The sequence below is a fragment of the Primulina huaijiensis genome, chromosome 14, assembly GCF_012295235.1.
Source record: "Primulina huaijiensis isolate GDHJ02 chromosome 14, ASM1229523v2, whole genome shotgun sequence".
Classification (NCBI taxonomy): Eukaryota; Viridiplantae; Streptophyta; class Magnoliopsida; order Lamiales; family Gesneriaceae; genus Primulina; species Primulina huaijiensis.
In genome coordinates this window covers 5,715,614-5,736,476 of record NC_133319.1, presented here as the reverse complement: position 1 = coordinate 5,736,476, position 20,863 = coordinate 5,715,614, and the positions used below count along the sequence as shown (strand labels likewise).

Here is a 20,863-nt window from a genome sequence, read left to right as displayed (position 1 = left end):
CCCCCCCCCCCCCGGAAAGGACACACTCTTACCAATCAGGCATTTTCTGTTTGTGTTAGAAAGGTTTTAGATGGTTATAATGATGCACTCAATACATTATCTGCATCTGTTAGTTTAAGGCGTGTGTCAAAGAAAAATGATGGGGGATGTCTTACTAGCCTGTCACATTCTGAAATTACCCTAATGGAGGTTTACCTTCATACCAGGGGAATCACAACTCAGATTGAAGCCCTTGGAAACATCTGCAACGTCAATCATCTTGCTGTCGGTTTTCCTGTGTCATCTTTGGAAGACTTAAAGACTAAAGCGAACTCAGAGTTGAGAGCCTTCCCAAGAGGTGCTGATTTACTCTCATTTCTATATTCTCAGCTAAAGGTCAGCCCATCCAAAATGGCTTTATCGATCTACTTTGTTTACACATAATCTGGACATTATTATCAACTTTTAGCTTTTATGCTCTCACATTCTTAAGTTGATTATTTTCCCTACAAATATGCTTGCCAGAAGTCTTAAAACACCAATGGATCAAAAAACTGTGTATGGGTCCTTCTACTTTGTAGGATGACTTAGAAAGCTCGATTAATGTCTTCAAACCGCCTTCTTTGACTCCTTAAATGGGCCTTATCTTCTTGTTTTCGTTTTTTATTTCACAATATGTGAAGTCCGACATACTCCTCTGATTTTGAGTAATCAGTGGATAATTTTGAAAATTTTAAGTGCATATACGTAGTTATCATTTATGAATACTATGTCTTACAGTTGTTTTTTCTATTTCTTTTAGGTTGCTGATCAAGACCATCTAGCCCTCCTCAAGTTCTCTTTCTCAAGCCTTGTGAACCATATTTTGGCTTTATTATGTCGTGGATTTATGATGGCTTACCAGCAGTTTGTTGTGAAATACGCCAGTGACGATCCAATTCATGCATCAGAAAACATGAGAATCACATCACCTTTGCCAATTGTCAAGGTAAAGCAATCTTTAGTGCTCTAGATCCTGGCACTCTTTAGAAATGCCTCTTTGGTTCATTCTAGAGCACCTCTGTCCTCTAATCTGGTGGGTTAATTTATCTCTGGTACGAGATGGAGTTCCATTACCCTGTTTTCTGGAAGAGTGCCTGACTCCACTCTTTAGAACTGGTAAGCAACTTCAAGTTTTAATGAAACTGCTCGAGCTGTGTAATAGCATGGGCACATATGATTTACATGAAGAAATCCTTCCTAGTATGATAACTTTGTCCAGCATATATCCGTGGTTCGCGATTCCACTTGCTTTTGAAAAAGAAGCTATTGAAACAATCGTGCTTGCAAGAGCTGTTGGTCCCACGTGCAGAATTTGAGATAATAAACCCGAAAATAAAGAATAAACTGGACACCGAGATTTACGTGAAAAACCCCTAAAAATTATTAGGGTAAAAACCACGGGCAAGATGAAAAGAATTTCCACTATAATATTTTGTGGTGTACAACTCACTCACTGTGTTTCCAAAGAGAACACACACTCTCTTAATACAGGAGAACAAACACCTCACAAATATTATAGAATGTTATAAGATGAGAGAAAACTTGAAGAAGGGATAATTTCAGAATGAAGGGGGGAGCTCTATTTATAGAGCCTCTTGTCCGTGTGAATACGCGTTTATTCATATTTCCTCGAACATTTTATTAAACAAAAGCAGCCCACGTTTTTTTTTTCTTCTAACACTGGTCCCCCCCTTCCCACTTTGCCGACATTTCTCCCACTTGGAGATTTGATTGAGAATCAAACACATCTCCACACATCCTTTCAATCTTGCCATTACATGCTGCTTACGTTTCCGCTAGGCCACTTGAGGATCTACACCACTCAAACTTAACAGTGTTCACTGGCTTGGTCAGAAAATCAGCTATGTTATCCTTTGTATGGATCTTCTGCATATCCACGCTTCTTTCTTCTACTACTTCCCGCACAAAGTGAAATTGTACTCCAATGTGTTTCGTCCTGGAATGAAAGGCTGGATTCCTTGCGATGTGCAAGGCACTCTGACTGTCACAAAACAAATGAACATTCTCTTGTTTGTGCCCAATCTCCTCCAATAACCTTTTAATCCATATTGCCTCCTTGCAACCTTGAGTAGCTGCCATGTATTCTGCCTCTGTTGTAGATAGCGCTACAACTGTCTGCAGTTTTGAAACCCAGCTTACTGCTCCTCCTGCAAGTGTAAACACATAACCAGTAGTAGATTTCCTCTTATCAGGATCACCTGCATAATCTGAATCGACATAGCCCCTGAGTGTAAAATCCGATCCTCCATAACATAATGCAGCATTCGAGGTACCCTTAATGTATCTAAGGATCCTCTTAACAGTGCTCCAATGCTCTCGTCCAGGATTCGCCATATACCGACTAACTGCTCCCACTGCTTGAGCAATGTCCGGTCTTGTACAGATCATGGCGAACATCAAACTTCCCACTGCTGATGCATATGGTACTCGAGACATCTCCATCCTCTCTGCTTCACTGCTAGGACACATCTCGGAGGATAACTTGAAGTTAACAGGAAGAGGGGTCGAAATTGGCTTACTATCTTGCATGTTGAAGCGTTGCAAGACTTTCTTCAAATAATTTTTCTGGGAAAGCCAAATCTTTCTGTTACTTCTGTCTCGGTGAACTTGCATCCCTAGAATCTTGTTTGCTGGTCCCAAGTCCTTCATATCAAATTCCCTAGCCAACTGTGCCTTCAATCCTTGGACCTGATCTTTGTTGGGGCCTGCTACCAACATGTCGTCCACATACAACAGCAAAATGATATAATCATCACCAGACCTCTTGAAATACGTACAAGGGTCTGCACTCAGTCTGTTGTATCCAAGGCTCATGATATAGGAATCAAATCTCTTGTACCAACACCTCGGCGCCTGTTTGAGACCGTACAGAGATTTGTTCAACCTGCAAACCAAGTTCTCTTTGCCTTTTTCCGCAAAACCTTCTGGCTGGAGCATATAGATTTCTTCTTCAAGATCTCCATGAAGAAACGCCGTTTTCACATCTAGCTGTTCTAGATGTAGGTCAAACACCGCACACAATGCCAACACCACTCTGACTGTTGTAAGCCGAACCACAGGAGAAAATATCTCATTGAAGTCAATGCCTTCTTTCTGAGCATACCCTTTTACCACCAATCTAGCACGATACCGCTCCACTTGGTTATTGCCATCACGCTTGATCTTATAGACCCATCTGTTTCCAATGGCTTTCCTTCCTCGTGGTAGTGTAACAAGATCCCAAGTTTTATTTCTGTCTAATGCCTCCAACTCTTCTTGCATTGCTATCATCCACAAAGATACATCCGAGCTTTGAGTAGCCTCGTGGAAACTCGATGGCTCACCATCCTCTGATAATAGACAATATGCAATATTGCTTTCAGTGACATAATCTGAAAGCCAACCTGGTGGTCTTCTGTCTCGAGTTGACTGCCTCACATTGGAAACTTCAGACTCAACATGTTCTTGTTCTTCGTGCTCTGGTACTGCTTCACAAGAAACTTGACCTTCGTCTGTCTTATTTTCCACCTGAAAAATAGTAGTTTCTGAATTCGGTGTGCCTTTGTCTCCCTTTACTTTATCTTCCTCGAAGATAACATCCCTGCTGATGACAAGCTTGTGAACAGTAGGATCCCACAAGCGAAACCCCTTTACTCCATCAGCATATCCTAAGAAGATACATTTTCTGGATTTTGAATCCAACTTCGATCTTTCTTGCTCATTGTACAGAACGTACACAGGACTTCCAAATGTATGCAAATGAGAATAATCTGTCGGCTTCCCGGTCCACATCTCCATCGGAGTCTTCAGATCAATCGCCACTGAAGGAGAACGATTGATAATATAACAAGCGGTTTTGACTGCTTCTGCCCAAAATGACTTTTCTAGACCTGCAGTCCTCAACATAGCTCTTGTTCTGTCCAACAAGGTTCTGTTCATCCGCTCCGCCACTCCATTCTGTTGAGGTGTGTAAGCCGTCGTAAACTGTCTTTTGATGCCCTCATGTTGACAATATGCATCAAATTCGTCACTGGTATATTCTCCTCCATTGTCAGTCCTCAGACACTTGATTTTCTTTTCTGAATCAAGTTCAACCCGCGCTTTGAAATCTTTGAAGATCTGGAAAGCATCTGATTTCTTCTTGATTGGATACACCCAACATCTCCTAGAGAAATCATCAATGAACGAGACAAAATATCTCGCTCCTCCTAGGGATACAACCGGTGCTTGCCAAACATCCGAATGAATCAGCTCCAATATGCTTTTGCTCCTGGCAGTAGAAGTGCCAAACTTTAATCTGTGTTGTTTACTGGTAACACAATGCTCACAAAAGGGTAGTGACACTTTTGTAAGTCCCGGCAGCAGCTTCCGTTCTGAGAGAATTTTCAACCCCCGTTCTGACATATGCCCGAGCTTTCTATGCCATAACACTGTTAATTCTTCTCCTGAACCATTTGATGCAACAGCTAGTTCTGCCTCTTTGTGTGTTTCTCCCAAAAGTACATACAGATTTGCAGCAACCTTTTCCGCCTTCATAACCACAAGCGCGCCTTTCACAATTTTCATGATCCCGTTCTCGATCCGAGTTTTGCACCCGATGTCATCCAATTGCCCCAAGGACAAAAGATTTTTCGTCAGTCCTTTCACATGTCGTACCTCCTGTATGGTGCGAATGGTGCCATCAAACATTTTAATTTTGATAGTACCGACCCCAGCGATTTCCAAGGCATGATCATTTCCCATGAATACAGATCCTCCTGAGACTGGTTCATAATGATCAAACCATTCTCTCCGAGACGTCATGTGCCACGTCGCTCCTGAATCCATAATCCATGTGTCACAAAATTTGTGTCTGCCTTCTGCAACAGTTGCTGCTTCGCTGAATAATATTTCACCACTGCCTGAAGTACTGGCCACATTTCCTTGAGAACTTTTGTCAATACTCGTACACTCTTTCTTGAAGTGCCCTTTACCGCCACATTTAAAGCAGTAAATATTTTTCTTCTTACTTCTCGACTTTGATCTACCTCGTCTTTGGCTCCCACTGGAGTCACGGTCCATAAATCTTCCTCTTATCATCGGTAAAGCCTCTGCCTGCTTCGATGTTACCAACCTATCTTCCTTATTCTTGCGCCGGCTTTCTTCTCCGAGAACCGCAGTTAAGACATCATCGAATCTTAGAAAGCCCATAAGAATATTGTTGGTTATGTTGATGATAAGTTGATCATATGAATCTGGTAGACTTTGAAGTAGAAGCTCTGCACGTTCATTTTCCCCTATTTTATACCCCATGGAAGTGAGTTGGGCAAATAGAGTATTTAGTGTGTTGATATGGTCGGTCATCGATGAGGATTCCGCCATCCGAAGAGTATAAAGCCTTCTCTTTAGGAAAATCATGTTGTGTAGGGACTTGACCTCGTACATCTTTGTCAGAGTATCCCAGATAACTTTGGCTGTTTTTATCTCAGAGATACTTGACAATACTTCGTCTGCTATAGCCAAGTGTAAATTGGCAACAGCGTTGTCATTCATCTCATTCCACTTTCCATCATCTGTAATCTCCACCGGTCTATCTCCAATAGCCGCCAAGCAATTCTCCTTTCTTAAAACTGCTTGTATCTTTATTTTCCACAGCATAAAATTGCTTCCGTTGAACTTTGCTATCTCGTATCTTCCCGCCATTATGTCTAATTTTAGTAGACTGGACAAAATAATCACGCTTTAAATAAAAAATCTCAAAAAATCTTTTCTGATGTGGAAGATCAGTCTAGGCTGCAAGCACAGAGCATACTCAGAATTTTTAAGAAATTTTAAACCAAGGCTCTGATACCACTTGTTGGTCCCACGTGCGGAATTTGAGATAATAAACCTGAAAATAAAAAATAAACTGGACACCGAAATTTACGTGAAAAACCCCTAAAAATTATTAGGGTAAAAACCACGGGCAAGATGAAAAGAATTTCCACTATAATATTTTGTGGTGTACAACTCACTCACTGTGTTTCCAAAGAGAACACACTCTCTTAATACAGGAGAACAAACACCTCACAAATATTATAGAATGTTATAAGATGAGAGAAAACTTGAAGAAGGGATAATTTCAGAATGAAGGGGGAGCTCTATTTATAGAGCCTCTTGTCCGTGTGAATACGCGTATTCATATTTCCTCGAACATTTTATTAAACAAAAGCAGCCCACATTTTTTTTTTCTTCTGACACTGGTCCCCCTCTTCCCACTTTGCCGACAAGAGCCACTTATTACCAGAAAATGCTGGAAAAGATGGATCATGGATGGCAAGTTAGCTAAAATTGAATTCAGTTCTCGAATGGTAACAACATTATTGAATATTGGGTTTTTTTTTTTTAATTTGCTTTTCCTACTAAATTTTAAACTGCTTGATTTCTCCTATCTCCTTTGCATATTACGCAACATTATATGCATGTATAAATCCGTATAAGGACATATGGAATTATGACCTGTTTGATGATTGATGAAACATTGAAGGTAAAAATGAATTTTTAATCAACAGATTTGATTAATATTTAATAGGGGGAGCATCTGGCATTTTTGATACACTTGTGTTTTAATGACCACCTCAAATCTTTTGACTTTTGTTAATTTAGTGGGTTTGCTCTTGAAGATACTCGAATTGCTGAAAGCGTATCATATTTTTAAAGATATGCACACTTAGCTTCTTTGGTCGAACCATTTGTTTTAAGTGCTATTTTTCCGACACATCCCTATATTTTATTTTGTTGCCTTATTGGTTCACAGAATGAACAATTTATTTTCAGGCTACGTCTCAACGTATTCACTGAGAGTAGGGAATAGTATTGGAAAGAACCTTAACATTCGAGCCTCTTTTGTTGATAAAAACAGGGTTCCACCTCTCTCAGGTGGAAGAAATCAAAATATGTGAGTTCTTCATGGTTCCTCTCCTTTCCTCTTGCAAGAATGGCTATATCTGTTGAGATGGGACTTTGAATATTTCTTGATCTATTCAAGAAACCCTCTCTAAAAGTTCAATGCTTACCTGAAAAGCCCTATTTTTTACCATTATCATCAATTTTGATCTTCATTGTTTTTTTTGGCCCTTGTTTATTTGATGTTTTCACCATACATACTAAACAATTCTCTATCTGATTATCAGTGACAGACTGACAGTACTGTGGACTCTGAGGTATCAACTATTTTGGACGAGTATTCTGAAGGGGAAGATCTTCTGAGTCATCTGAATGGTCGTCTTCTGAAATCTCTGGGGAGGAAAATGAGGTTGAACAGCTGCTTCATGCTGCTCAAACTTAGGAGCAAGGTTATTTAAATGCCTTAGATTTCTCCTTGAGTTTCTCCCCTGACAATAAAATTACAAATCTTTTCCCAAGTGCGGATTCATGCTATGTGGAGGATGTTCTATTCAAAATAGATGGCACAGCTGATATCCTTTCTATAAGGAAATAAACCTTCTGGTTACGAAGCCAAAATCTTTACAAACTCGCATGAGAAACTCTGAATTGCTCAAAACTGTCTCAGATCTCTCTGAAAACACCTCCAAGGTGAATATCAGGAATAAAAATTCGGATACTCTGGGAACTTGTGTGTCCTCACGTACATGTAGTTTGCTGCCGTGGAAGCTTAAATATGACTCATCTTTTTTCAGTATGAACCCAACGCAGGACAGAAATTCTTAATCTCAGGAACATGCATGGAGGAAGAGATCTTGCAAATTATGGGGATACCTACTTTGAGTTTGCTTCTGTAAAAGATCCACTCAAGGAGTATAGACAAGCTGTCAGAACGCAATGTGCTGAATCTTGGAATGATCTTTCAGTTGTACGTGAGTCTCCTGAAACTTTTATTGATATCATCAATCATCACGACACAGATAAATGCAGCGATACAGATTTACGAAATAATGCTGAATCGAGCTATGTTTTTTTCACCTTTTCTTATGAAAGAAAGTGATCCCTACCAAATATTCCGATTGCGGTTCCTGGGAGAGCTCGCTTGAAAGATCTGGCGATGTTGTCAATAGATCCCATAAGTCGAGGTTGGTGGCTGCAATTGAGATGCGGTTGGAATTTGTGATTGAAAAGTGCTTGTCGGATGAGATTTTACTCCAGTATCCTTATACTTAGATACCTTTTTGATGTGGATGAATGTGAAAAATTTGAAATTTCGCCACTCAAAAAATACTAAAAAGACAATTTCCTTGCCTCTAGTTTCAGCAACATGCAATATGAAACTGTTTGTCTAGCAGAATGAGTCCCTTGATTCTTGAGGTTTTGCCTTCTTCTAAAAGCTTTTGCCATCTTGCTGATTCAAACCACAAAATGCTATGTTTTTTTTACATTTTTTTTCCATTTCCCTAATCATGCTCTTAGAAGGAGTCCAATTTTCTGCTCTGATGCTACTTGTCTCACAAGCAAAAGCTTTTACGCTCTATAGTTATTGAGCTGTCTAACTCTGAAAGAGAGAACCACATGCTTATGCTTTCGAGTTCTGATTTTCGTGCAGCATAAAGTGATACCACACTCCATTTTCTGGAATATAATTTGTGAGTAAATTTATTGCAGAATAGATATCGGGGATGTGGAATCAGTTCTCTTGATTTTCTTGTGAGTAAATTTATTGCAGAATAGATATCGGGGGTGTGGAATCAGTTCTCTTGATTTTCTTGTGAATTTTTCTTGACATAATTAGATACCGATATCTAAGCAAGTTGGCCATCAAGTTACTTGTAGAAGAATTTAAGTTGCAAGAACATTTCCTGGCTCTGCAGCGCTACCATTTCATGGTATTTGCAGATTGGGCTGACATGTTTATTTTGTCTCTTTGGCATCGTGTATGTTCCTTTTCCGTTATGAAACCAAATCTTAGAAATTGAAGATTCCTTACTATTTTGCCTCCATCACATCAGAAATGGCATGCCAAGGAAGCAGATAAGAGGATACAATAGATTCAAGGGTTTCTTGAGTTGTCTGTTCAAAGGTCTTAATGTGAAGGGACCCCAATAAATATAGGCTCTATGTGTACCTTAAAGAAGAAGGGATCACACATTTATCAGCCTCTGCCAATGGTACAAAATGTCTTTTAATTTTGTGTTTATCTAGTGTAACAAAATATGAAGGCAAATATGAAGGAATAATACATTTCAGTGTCTTTTATTCATTAGTCATATACACATGCATACAGACTTTTAGTCCTATGTTAGGAAAGTAGAATAATCAAATCCCTACAATCAATCCTCCCAATCAAGGTTAAATCTCTAATCAAATCCTTACAATAAAACCCAACAATCAAGGTAAATCATATCTACATATTTCTTATTTCTATATATAATCTACAGCAATACCCCTCAATTGGAGTATAGATATTGATAATGCACAACTTGTTACAAAGATAATCGACCCAAACTCCATTTAAAGCTTTCGTGAAGATATCTCTCAGTTGTTCTCCTATCTTTTCATATCCTGTAATGATCAAACCTAACTGAATCTTTTCACGGACGAAATGACAATCGATTTCAATATACTTTGTTTGCTCATGAAATACGAGAGATATGAAGATCTGCTTGGTTATGTCACACCACAATTTGGATGATATTGAGGTTTTAAGACCTACTTCAGTCAGAAATTGATATGTCCACATTATCTCAAACACAACTTTTGTCATAGTTCTATGTTTTGATTCTACACTCGATCGGGAGACCACATTTTGTTTCATACTTTTCCATGAAACTAGATTTTCCCCAAGAAAGACACAATAACCAGATGTAGAATTTCGATTATCCTTGGATTCTGCCTGGGCAGAATCCGAAAAACACTCAACCGTGGTATGACCATGATTGCAAGATACCTTGTCCAGGTGCACGCTTCAAATAGCACAAAATTTGTTCAACAGCTGCCCAATGATTAACTGTTGGATAAGCCATATATTGACTCACAATACTAACTGAATATGTGATATCTGGACGAGTCACAATGAGATAATTTAACTTTCCAATCAATCTTCAGTACCTCTCAGGATTCTCAAATAATTAACATTCTTGTGTGAGTTGCATATTAGGAATCATTGGAGTACTACGAGGTTGCTGGTGAAATCATTGGAGTACTACAAAGTTGCAGATTAGGAATCACTGGAGTATAAGTGTATAACCATATTCAAATCCAAGATCTGGATCTGTGGTTGCTTGTGAAATTTGAAAAATGACGTTGGTTTTTCGGTGCTCACCGGCGAGGCTGCAATGATAACAATTTAGGAAGCATAATAACAAAACAAGAAATCATAGGCATTTAGAAGAACACGAGAAAAAGGAAAGGATTAAGTCAGAAAAAGAAGTGAAATATAAGAAAGAAAAAGCTCGGTCACCGAAGTTGCAAATGTAATGTAGGGTTATAGATGTGATTTATTTAAAATTTTATATTTTTTATGAGGCGGCCTAAATAAAATTATAAAATGTAAGTATCTGTGAAGTGGGATAGAGGCTGCAACTTTCCGTTGAAGAAACATGTCAGCACAACGATATACACCAAATGCAGATGTTTATGCCTTGATGGGAAAAATGCTAATAACCCTCTGTTATGAAGAATAATGTGATTAGAAATATAATGGATCCAGTCTTTAGAAGGACCAAATTAGTCAATTCTATATTTGTTGCCGGTGTTGAAGTTTTTAGAAATCTAGTTCACAATAAGGTGGTTCATTTTTGTTATAGATGGCTCTGGACTCGGCCAACATTTTTTGTGTTGTAGATGTCATATATTTTTCCCTCAAGCACTTAGTTTCACTTGATTTCCCTCGCAGAGTTATCATGTGGAACAACAGAAAGGAGATGTGCTCTGCTTTTCAATCTTAACTGATACCAGGTACATTGTCTGAAAGAAAAAGTTGGGAATGGTTGAACAGAATGTTTCAGCTTCCCTTTCTGATAAATAACAGAATGTTCTCCTTAGGAAGTGATATTGAGTTGTTAAATTCTGAATGAAATGGGTGTCTTTGTCAGATAGCTACTAATCTACCTATTCAACGGTGAAAGGCAGGAAATCTTCTTGGTTATTCACCTCACCCCCTTGGCAATTTATTGTCAAGTATTCTACAATACTTTTATTTTTTATGTTGCCACTTCATGATGGTTACTCAGCTTGCTTCTTCTGCAGCTAAATGTTGGTTCTCCTGTTTTCTGATTGTCTGCTTCTTTTCTTACAGGCACAAGATAAATCATTTTGTATCTACTTTGCAGCAATATGTTCAATCACAACTATCCCAAGTATCCTGGTGCAGGTTTCTAAACTCGATCAAGCACAAGGGTTATATTCAATTTTAGGTTATATGTCATCGGCTTTATTTCTTTTCTCCATTGAATGGTATAGCCTACCTATCGAATGCTTTATTTGTAACTTGTGGATGCCAATCAAGTTCTTTGGAGTTGTATTTTTGGTACGTAACCTTAACGTCATCTATCATTTAGACATTTCTTTTTGAATCTGAATCTTTGGTAGGTAGGTGGTTTTGTTTCCATGAGTGATTCCATCTCGATATATTTCCAGGTTGAAGATATGTTGGATCTGGAATCGGTGCATATGCTGTATTTGACTGAGTCACTGCGCATGTAAGTTTAAATCTCCCTCTCAGACATAAGGGTGTGTGTCTCCACGATATCGCCCCTCTCAATCTCCCCAAGTAACTTCTAGTTTTCATACTATTGCTGGTGAAAGGAAGCGACAAAGATCAATAAAAAATCATAAGAACATGCATGATATATTGATGTGATACAAATTTGAGATGAAACTTGGCGTGCTGTCGTTGACCACCAAATTAATTCCTACTCTTTTAAAAAAAATGAGTGTAATGGTTAAGGTCGAATCCACAGAGAAAGGGTAGATTTATTTCTTTTGATAATAAAAATAAAAAGGGGGAATTTGTTTTGATAATTACTAAATAAGATAACTTAAACTAAAATTACCAAGCAAGAAAAATACCGAATCTAGAATTGAAAATTAATTGACGAGAATAAAGTGAAGAATTTATTATGAGAAAATACTGATTCAAGGAGATTCTACTATTTAATTATCTCACCGTTCATCGGTTAACCAATCATTTATTCATGTTATTCCAAGCAATTAAACTTAGAATAATAGGGATAGCCGCTAAAATTCTTGTTTTTCTTAAATTAATTGACCAAACACAGCATCCAGTCAAAACTTATCAATAATCAACTGGACACGATAGCGTTCCATATTAATTAAAGATAGCATTTTAGTTTCTTGAAACCAGTTAATCCTAAAATCTAACAACTGATATAGCTGCAATTGGAAGATCTAGTTCCATCGATTTATTTAGATTACACATGTTATGATAGCACAACACATCTAACCTATTGCTACTCACGTACCAATCGTTCATGACAATTACGGATCACTGAATTCATGGTTAGCATTAGAAAATCATATATCAAATTAAATTGTCAGATTAATTGACGTATAACATTCATATAATTAAATCATAAATCAACAAATACTTGAACAAGACACGAATATTAAATTGAAGTGCAAAAACTTCACTGTGATAAAATTAAAATAGTAGACTGTCCCTTGAATCAGACTAGAAAATTAGAGAGAAAATCCTCGAGCCCTTTTCTCCTTGTTCTTCACGTGAGTTGTTGGAGAGGGTTTCTTTTTTTTTTTCATCTTTTTTTTTTCTTTCTGAATGGTAGTCTGATTTGGGTCTAAAATTAAGCTAAAAAGCCCACAAATTTCGTAATTAACCCTAAATCTTAAAATATAAAATAATAGATAATATCTTATCTAGAGTTTCCTTCCAAGAATTTCCACTAAACCAGACACCATAATTAATTCTTTCAAATCTTGCATAATCTTCACAAAATCAGATTTTTCACTTCTTGCAATTTTAGGTAGCTGAAACATAATCATAAGGCGTGTCCACGCCTTGTTCCAGGACCTTTTCTGGTTTGGCCATTCTCTTTTAAAACTCTATCTTGGAAACTTCAAATGTGATAAACATCACCTTTTTAACTCAAATTTGCTCCAAGACCGTAAAAGTCCTCCTACAATAAAATTACACAAAAATGTATCAATTAAACATATCGGAGGTTGGAATAATGGGAAATATGAAAATAAAAATACTAACTATTACGAGACTATCAAAATCTCCCACACCTAAACGATGCTTGTCCTCAAGCATAAAATAGATCGACTCATTATCTCAATTTTTCGTCCTCCTTCCGCTTTCTCTACTTATCCAAAACATTTTTTATGCAACAAGACATTTTAATTTCTTAGCATCTCACAAAATAACATCATGAACAATCACTGCAATCAAAATGTGTAGAAATTAAAATGCATGGGATTTAACAACTCCTCACAAGATTCGCTCATTCCGCTCATTAGTGTCTAGGATATATGTCAACAAACTCTCATGTCAGTTGCATTGAAAATTTTTACCATAGACTTGCAAATATATCACATCCTTCAACTAAATGAATGAATTAAAATACACAAACAAAAAGGGCTATAAATGAGTTGTAACGTGGCTAGGGTAAGTTAGGATAAAAGGAAACAATGACCTATGGAATTGGAGAAACCATATCAAACTTTTCTCACAAAAATAAAAATGTATCCAAAAACTCTTATATCTCATTATAACACTAGAGAGCATTTTTTTTCACTTCGTCTACTTCTCTTTTTTTTTTTGCTTTTTTTTTTTGTAGACGGTGACTATAAAGATTCGAGATTGACTAAATCCCAACAATTCACACTATTTCGGTTTGAGTGATGGTATTTGTGAAAAGTTTACAAGATTCTCCAATTCAAGGCTCAAAAAGGGGGATAACCAACAAAAAAGATTTATCACGGCTTGTAATCCGGTTATTTTTATTCAAAGAAAAAGGCTCGGGCTCAAACTTGGTTCATTAGACGTCTATGAATCAGGGTAGGCTCAAAGAACGACTCAGATGATGCAAAAGAAAATGATTTGAACCTAATGCCCTTATCATTTTGTTTATGCATCTAATCCACCACAAAATGTTGACAAAGACATGTATAACAATGCAAGTTCTAGAAAAATTAACAATGCAATGAGAACACACAATCAAAGAAAATGGAGCATGATATCATCATTGCTCATAGGCTAAAAGCTAACAAAAAAAAATAGCAATTGTGTTAAATCTCATACACTTGTCCTCTCTAACTATCATCAAGAGCAACGTATTCATAATGCAAAAGTGAGAATGCAAAAACATTTGCACGCAAAGAAAGCATAATTTTTTTTATTCGCATCGGAGGCAATCAGGATTCAGAAGAAAGAGATAACAAATGAACTAGGTGCTTGGAATTAACAACGATATATTCCCTTTTTTATTTTTTTTAACCCAAAATGCAGAAAAATTAAATCAAAATACTAAAAATAAAATAATAAAATAAAATAAAAAAATCAATAATCCCACAGTCTAGTCAAACTTCTGACAATCAAATAAAAAACTCCCACACCTAAACTTGACAATGTCCTCAATGACAAAAAAATAGATGCTCAACTAAAACGATAAAATAGTAGGAAAAGTTAGAGAACTCCCCTGAAAAATGTTGAGCATCGTAAAGAAACATCTTCGACTGCTGCGGTGGGGGAAACGGTGGTTCGAATCCTATGTGTCTGTAGAATGCCAACTGATTCTGTTCCATTCTTGTCAACCGCTGCTTGATCACATCTATTTCCACGTCGATATACCTTCGTGATGGAATAGCAGATGTGTGTGGGGGTGCACGTGAGTCCAAAGGTTCGTCCGGACCATCAGATTCAGAATTGTGGTGGCCGAGTCGTGCAGTCACTGGACCTGGTGGACAAAAAGAAAAAAACTCCCTGCACTTGTTCTATCAATCTCATATTCTCTAAACAACGCAAATCAAGAGGAAGCATAGGACAAGCAACATGAAGATCATTATTATCAAGATCAATCAACTTCAGGTTGACAGCTAATGCAGTGATCAATGAACCAAGAATCAAATGACGTTTATGAGCAATTACACCAGCAAACTGAGAAGCCAACCAAAAACCCAAATTAACTCTTATTCTATTTTGCATGAACCACAAGAAAAATAATTCTGCTTTTGTTAACACACCCGCAGAATCTTTTCGACCTAAAAAAGTAAACGCAAAGAATCTGTGAATGTATTTCCACTCTAGGCTGTGCAAGTAATAATCTTTGGATTTACTCAGGTCGTAATCGTTCTGTGTGGACATAGCTCGATAAAGGGTAATGAGATTAAATTGATCATGAAAATCACAAGCACTATTCAAATATTCATCAGTTTTTGCAAAATCATTTTCAATAAAACCAAAAGCAGTGTTAAATTCAGTGATTGAAAATTTGAAGGTGCGTCCCATTAAAAAAAAAAAACCTAAAACGAACTACCCCTGGACTGGAGAGTGTGAAACTTTCAGGCTTGACCAATTCAAAAGTAGCATACAATTCACACACAAGTTCTATATAAGCAGGACATAAAACAGAAAAATATGATTCACACCCAATGTTGCGAATCAAATCAAGCACTCCAGTTTTAATATTCAACAATTCCTTGGTGGGGTGGTGAATATACTTGCATGGGATGATTCTTTTGTTACACAATGCCTTATATATATCTTTTTCCACTTATTTGGTGAAGGTCAAATGACCATTCAAATCTGATTCAGATGGTGGTAACGAATTCATCCCTTTCCTTATCCTTGCCCTGTTATAAGAACGTGATTACTCGTGCCTATATTCATTGGATTCAAAGAATTGTATCAATTAACAAAATTTTCTCCCACCAATACTTCCTAATACGTTCCAACACAGCAGCAAATCACAATCAAGTCCAACAAATAGATAATTGTCCACGAATTCAGACAACAATGACAAATCAACTAACTGAAATTAAAAGTGCGAAATTGAGAGATGTCACCGATAATAATCGTGATGGTGTTGCGCTGGAGATGTGGACTGGTGATACACTGGGGCGCTGGCAAACCCGAACGGCTAATGGGTCTCGGCTATGGAAGTTAGAGCAGACGAGCGGCTGGTGGGTCGCGACGGCGCTGGAGAAGGTGGCGCGAGATGGGAGATGCTGTCCTGGAAGTGCACGGTGGTGCTTCGACGGCGCTGGGGTGTGTGCAGGTGGGTGAGAGGGTTGCAGGTGGTTCACGGCGGCGCTGGGGTTGCAGACGGAGGAGAGGGTGAAGTGAAGCTGGTGGACGCTGTTGTTGGCTGAGAGTTGGAGAAGGAGGCGCTGATGGGATTTGAAGAGAGGCGATGGAGGCTGCTGTGAGAGAGAAAAAAAGTAGGTTAATTTTTATTTTTTTTTAAAAAAAAGAGAAAAAAAAAAGATATGTTCCCAGCAGTAGAGGTATTTCAACAAGACGTGGTCACGCCTTGTGCGAACACCTCTACTGGAACGAAATTTTTTTTTATTAAAAAAAGAAAGAAAAAAAAGATATGTTCCCAGTAGTAGAGGTATTTCAACAAGGCGTGGTCACGCCTTGTGTGAAAACCTCTACTGGAACGAATTTTTTTTATTTATTATATATCAGTAGAGGTGTTTCAACAAGGCGCGGTCACGCCTTGTGCGAAAACCTTTACTGGAACGAAATTTTTTTTATTAAAAAAAAAAGAAAAAAGAAAAAAAAAGATATGTTCCCAGCAGTAGAGGTATTTCAATAAGGCGTGGACAATTATCTATTTGTTGGACTTGATTTTGATTTGCTGCTGTGTTGGAGCGTATTGGTAGGAGAAAATTCTGTTAATTGATACAATTCTTTGAATTCAATGGATATAGGCACGAGTGAGTCACGTTTATATAAAATGGCTAGGATGGGGAAAGGGATGAATTCGTTACCATCATCTGAATCAGATTTGAATGGTCATTTGACCTTCACAAAAAAGTGGAAAAAGATAGATATAAGGTATTGTATAACAAAAGAATCATCACATGCAAGTATATTCACCACCCCACCATGGAATTGTTGAATGTTAAAACTGGAGTGCTTGATTTGATTCGCAACATTGGGTGGGAACATATTTTTCTGTCTTATGTCCTGCTTATATAGAACTTGTGCGTGAATTTTATGCTACTTTGAATTGGTCAAGCCTGAAAGTTTCACACTCTCCAGTCTAGGAGTAGTTCGTTTTAGGTTAATGGGACGCACCTTCAAATTTTGAATAACTGAATTTAACATTTCTTTTGGTTTTGTTGAAAACGATTTTGCAAAAACAGATGAATATTTGAATAGTGCGTGTGATTTTCATGATCAATTTAATCTCATTGCCCTTTATCGAGCTATGTCCACACAGAATGATTACGACCCGAGTAAATCCAAAGATTGTTACTTGCACAGCCCAGAGTGGAAATACATTCACAGATTCTTTGCTTTTACTTTTTCGGGTCGAAAAGATTCTGCTGGTGTGTTAACAAAATCAGAATTGTTTTTCTTGTGGTGCATGCAAAATAGAATAAGAGTTAATTTGGGCTTTTGGTTGGCTTCTCAGTTTGCTGGTATCGTTGCTCATAAACGCCATTTGAATCTTGGTTCATTGATCACTGTATTAGCTGTCAACCTGAAGTTGATTGATCTTGATAATAATGATATTCATGTTGCTTGTCCTATGCTCCCTCTTGATTTGCGTTGTTCAGAGAATATGAGATTGATAGAACAAGTGCAGGGAGTTTTTTTCTTTTTGTCCACCAGGTCCAGTGACTGCACGACTCGGCCACCACAATTCTGAATCTGATGGTCCGGACGAACCTTTGGACTCACGTGCGCCTCCTCACACATTTGCTACTCCATCACGAAAGCGTATCGACGTGGAAATAGATGAGATCAAGTAGCGGTTGACCAGAATGGAGCAGAATCAGTTGGCATTCTACAGACACATGGGATTCGAACCACCGTTTGCCCCATCGCAGCAGTAGATGATGTTTCTTTACGATACTCAACATTTTTCAGGGCAGTTCTCTAACTTTTCCCGCTTGCATTTTCATAACAGGATCTTCCCTCCCAAAATCATCCAATCAGGCAACTACTCCTGGACTGGAGAGTGTGAAACTTTCAGGCTTGACCAATTCAAAAGTAGCATAAAATTCACGCACAAGTTCTATACAAGCATGACATAATACAGAAAATATGATTCCCACCCAATGTTGCGAATCAAATCAAGCACTCCAGTTTTAACATTCAACAATTCCATGGTGGGGTGGTGAATATACTTGCATTGGATGGTTCTTTTGTTACACAATGCTTTATATCTATCTTTTTTCACTTTTTTGGTGAAGGTCAAATGACCATTCAAATCTGATTCAGATGATGGTAACGAATTCATCCCTTTCCCCATCCTAGCCCTTTTATATAAACGTGACTCACTCGTGCCTATATCCATTGAATTCAAAGAATTGTATCAATTAACAGAATTTTCTCCCACCAATACGTCCCAATACGCTCCAACACAGCAGCCAATCACAATCAAGAAAATTCTGAAGAGGCTGCTGTGAGAGAGAAAAAAAATAGGTTAAATATATTTTTTTTAAAAAAAAAGAGAAAAAAAAAAAGATATGTTCCCAGCAGTAGAGGTTTTTCAACAAGGCGTGGTCACGCCTTGTGCGAAAACCTCTACTGGAACGAATTTGATTGTGAGAAGTTTGACTTACGGTAGATTTATTTCTTTTGATAATAAAAATAAAAAAGAGGAATTTGTTTTGATAATTACTAAATAAGATAATCTAAACTAAAATTACCAAATAAGAAAAATACTGAATCTAAAATTGAAAATTAATCGACGAGAATAAAGTGAAGAATTTATTATGAGAAAATACTGATTCAAGGGGATTTTACTATTTAACTGTCTCACTGTTAATCGGTTAACCAATCATTTATTCATGTTATTCCAAGCAATTAATCTTAGAATAATAGGGATAGCCGCTAAAATTCTTGTGTTTTGTTAAATTAATTGACCAAACCCAGCATCCAGTCAAAACTTACCAATAATCAACTGAGCACGATAGCGTTCCATATTAATTAAAAATAGCATTTTAGTTTCGTGAAACCAGTTAATCATAAAATCTAACAACTAAGATAGCTGCAATTGGAAGATTTAGTTCCATCGATTTATTTAGATTACACATGTTATGATAGCACAACGCATCTAACCTATTGCTACTCACGTACCAATCGTTCATGACAATTACGGATCATTGAATTCATGGTTAGCATTAGAAAATCATATATCAAATTAAATTGTCAGATTAATTGACGTATAACATTCATATAATTAAATCATAAATCAACAAATACTTGAACAAGGCACCAATATTAAATTGAAGTGCAAAAACCTCACAGTGATAAAATTAAAATAGTAGACTGTCCCTTGAATCAGACTAGAAAATTAGAGAGAAAATCATTGAGCCCTTTTTTTCTTGTTCTTCACGTGAGTTGTTGGAGATGGTTTCTTTTTTCTTTTTTCATCTTTCTTTTTCTTTCTGCTTGTGCGCCTCCCCTTGTCATGAATGGTAGTTTGATTTGAGTCTAAAATTAAGCTAAAAAGCCCACTAATTTTGTAATTAACTCTAAATCTTAAAATATAAAATAATAGATAATATCTTTCTATAGTTTCCTTCCAAGAATTTCCACTAAACCAGACACAATAATTAATTCTTTCAAATCTTGCATAATCTTCACAAAATCAGATTTTTCACTTCTTGCAATTTTAGGCAGCTGAAACATAATCACAAGGCGTGGCCACGCCTTGTGACATGATCTCTTCTGGTTTGGCCATTCTATTTCAAAACTCTATCTTGGAAACTTCAAATGTGATAAACATCACCTTTTTGACTCAAATTTGCTCCAAGGCCGTAAAAGTTCCTCCTACAATAAAATTACACAAAAATGTATCAATTAAACATATCGGAGGTTGGAATAATGAGAAATATGAAAATAAAAATACTAACTATTACGAGCCTATCAAAATCTCCCCCACCTAAACGATGCTTGTCCTCAAGCATAAAATAGATCGACTCATTATCTCAATTTTTCGTCCTCCTTCCGCTTTCTCTACTTATCCAAAACATTTTTCATGCAACAATACATTTTAATTTCTTAGCATCTCACAAAATAACATCATGAACAATCACTGCAATCAAAATGTGTAGAAATTAAAATGCACGGGATTTAACAACTCATTACAAGACTCGCTCATTCCGCTCATTAGTGTCTAGGATATATATCAACAAACTCTCATGTCAAATGCATTTAAAATTTTGACCATCGACTTGCAAATATATCACATCCTTCCACTAAATGAATGAATTAAAATACACAAACAAAAAGAGCTATAAATGGGCTATAACGTGGCTAGGGTAAGGTAGGATAAAAGGAAACAATGAGCTATGGAATTGGAGAAACCATATCAAACTTTTCTCACAAAAATAAAAATGTATCCAAAAACTCTTATATCTCATTATAACAATCAAAAGCATTTTTTTTTATTTTTGTTTTTTTTATGTTTTTTTGTTTTTGCTCTTCTTTTCTTTCTCGCTTCGTATATTTCTCTGCTTTCTCTTTCTTTTTTTTTCTTTTTTTGTTTTTTGTTTTTTTTTTTGTAGACGATAGCTATAAGGATTCGAGATTGACTAAATCCCAACAATTCACACTATTTTGGATTGAGTGATTCTTTTTTTGAAAAGTTTATTTTATTTTCTAATTCAATGTTCAAAAAAAGGGATATCCAACAAAAAAGATTTATCACGGCTTGTAATGTGGTTATTTTTATTCAAAGAAAAAGGCTCAGGCTCAAACTTGGTTCAT

General features: G+C 37.0%; 1 protein-coding gene and 1 long non-coding RNA gene across 10 annotated transcripts; one reads left to right on the top strand and one right to left on the bottom strand.

Moving 5' to 3' along the window:
• Nucleotides 1-14: 14 nt before the first annotated feature.
• LOC140957095 (uncharacterized) lies at nucleotides 15-11,793 on the top strand. Of its 9 annotated transcripts, none has more exons than XR_012171584.1 (7): nucleotides 15-375; nucleotides 782-1,221; nucleotides 7,173-8,141; nucleotides 8,723-9,098; nucleotides 10,826-10,887; nucleotides 11,058-11,302; nucleotides 11,569-11,793. XR_012171584.1 is itself a non-coding variant. In XM_073414204.1 (5 exons), exons 1-5 carry the CDS (start codon nucleotides 6,309-6,311, stop codon nucleotides 11,632-11,634), a joined length of 312 nt encoding a protein of 103 aa, XP_073270305.1. In that variant the 5' UTR covers nucleotides 6,273-6,308; the 3' UTR covers nucleotides 11,635-11,793. The 9 variants fall into 9 exon arrangements, 1 of the variants encoding a protein (XP_073270305.1); XR_012171583.1 differs by having other exon boundaries at nucleotides 11,058-11,345; XR_012171582.1 differs by lacking the exon at nucleotides 10,826-10,887 and having other exon boundaries at nucleotides 11,058-11,109; nucleotides 11,228-11,793.
• LOC140957096 (uncharacterized) lies at nucleotides 6,587-10,887 on the bottom strand. The gene is made up of 2 exons (XR_012171589.1): nucleotides 10,550-10,887; nucleotides 6,587-7,032 (listed from the first exon to the last, which is right to left on the bottom strand). It is a non-coding gene; the product is annotated as an uncharacterized lncRNA (long non-coding RNA).
• Nucleotides 11,794-20,863: the final 9,070 nt, after the last annotated feature.

Bases quoted from the DNA above. Each gene is read 5' to 3' on its own strand.
- LOC140957095 (XM_073414204.1), top strand. From the start codon at position 6,309: ATGGATGGCAAGTTAGCTAAAATTGAATTCAGTTCTCGAATG. The intron at 6,351-10,825 runs GTAACAACATTA...TTTCCCTCGCAG, and splicing joins TTGAATTCAGTTCTCGAATG to AGTTATCATGTGGAACAACA. The intron at 11,303-11,391 runs GTTTCTAAACTC...TGAATGGTATAG, and splicing joins TCCCAAGTATCCTGGTGCAG to CCTACCTATCGAATGCTTTA.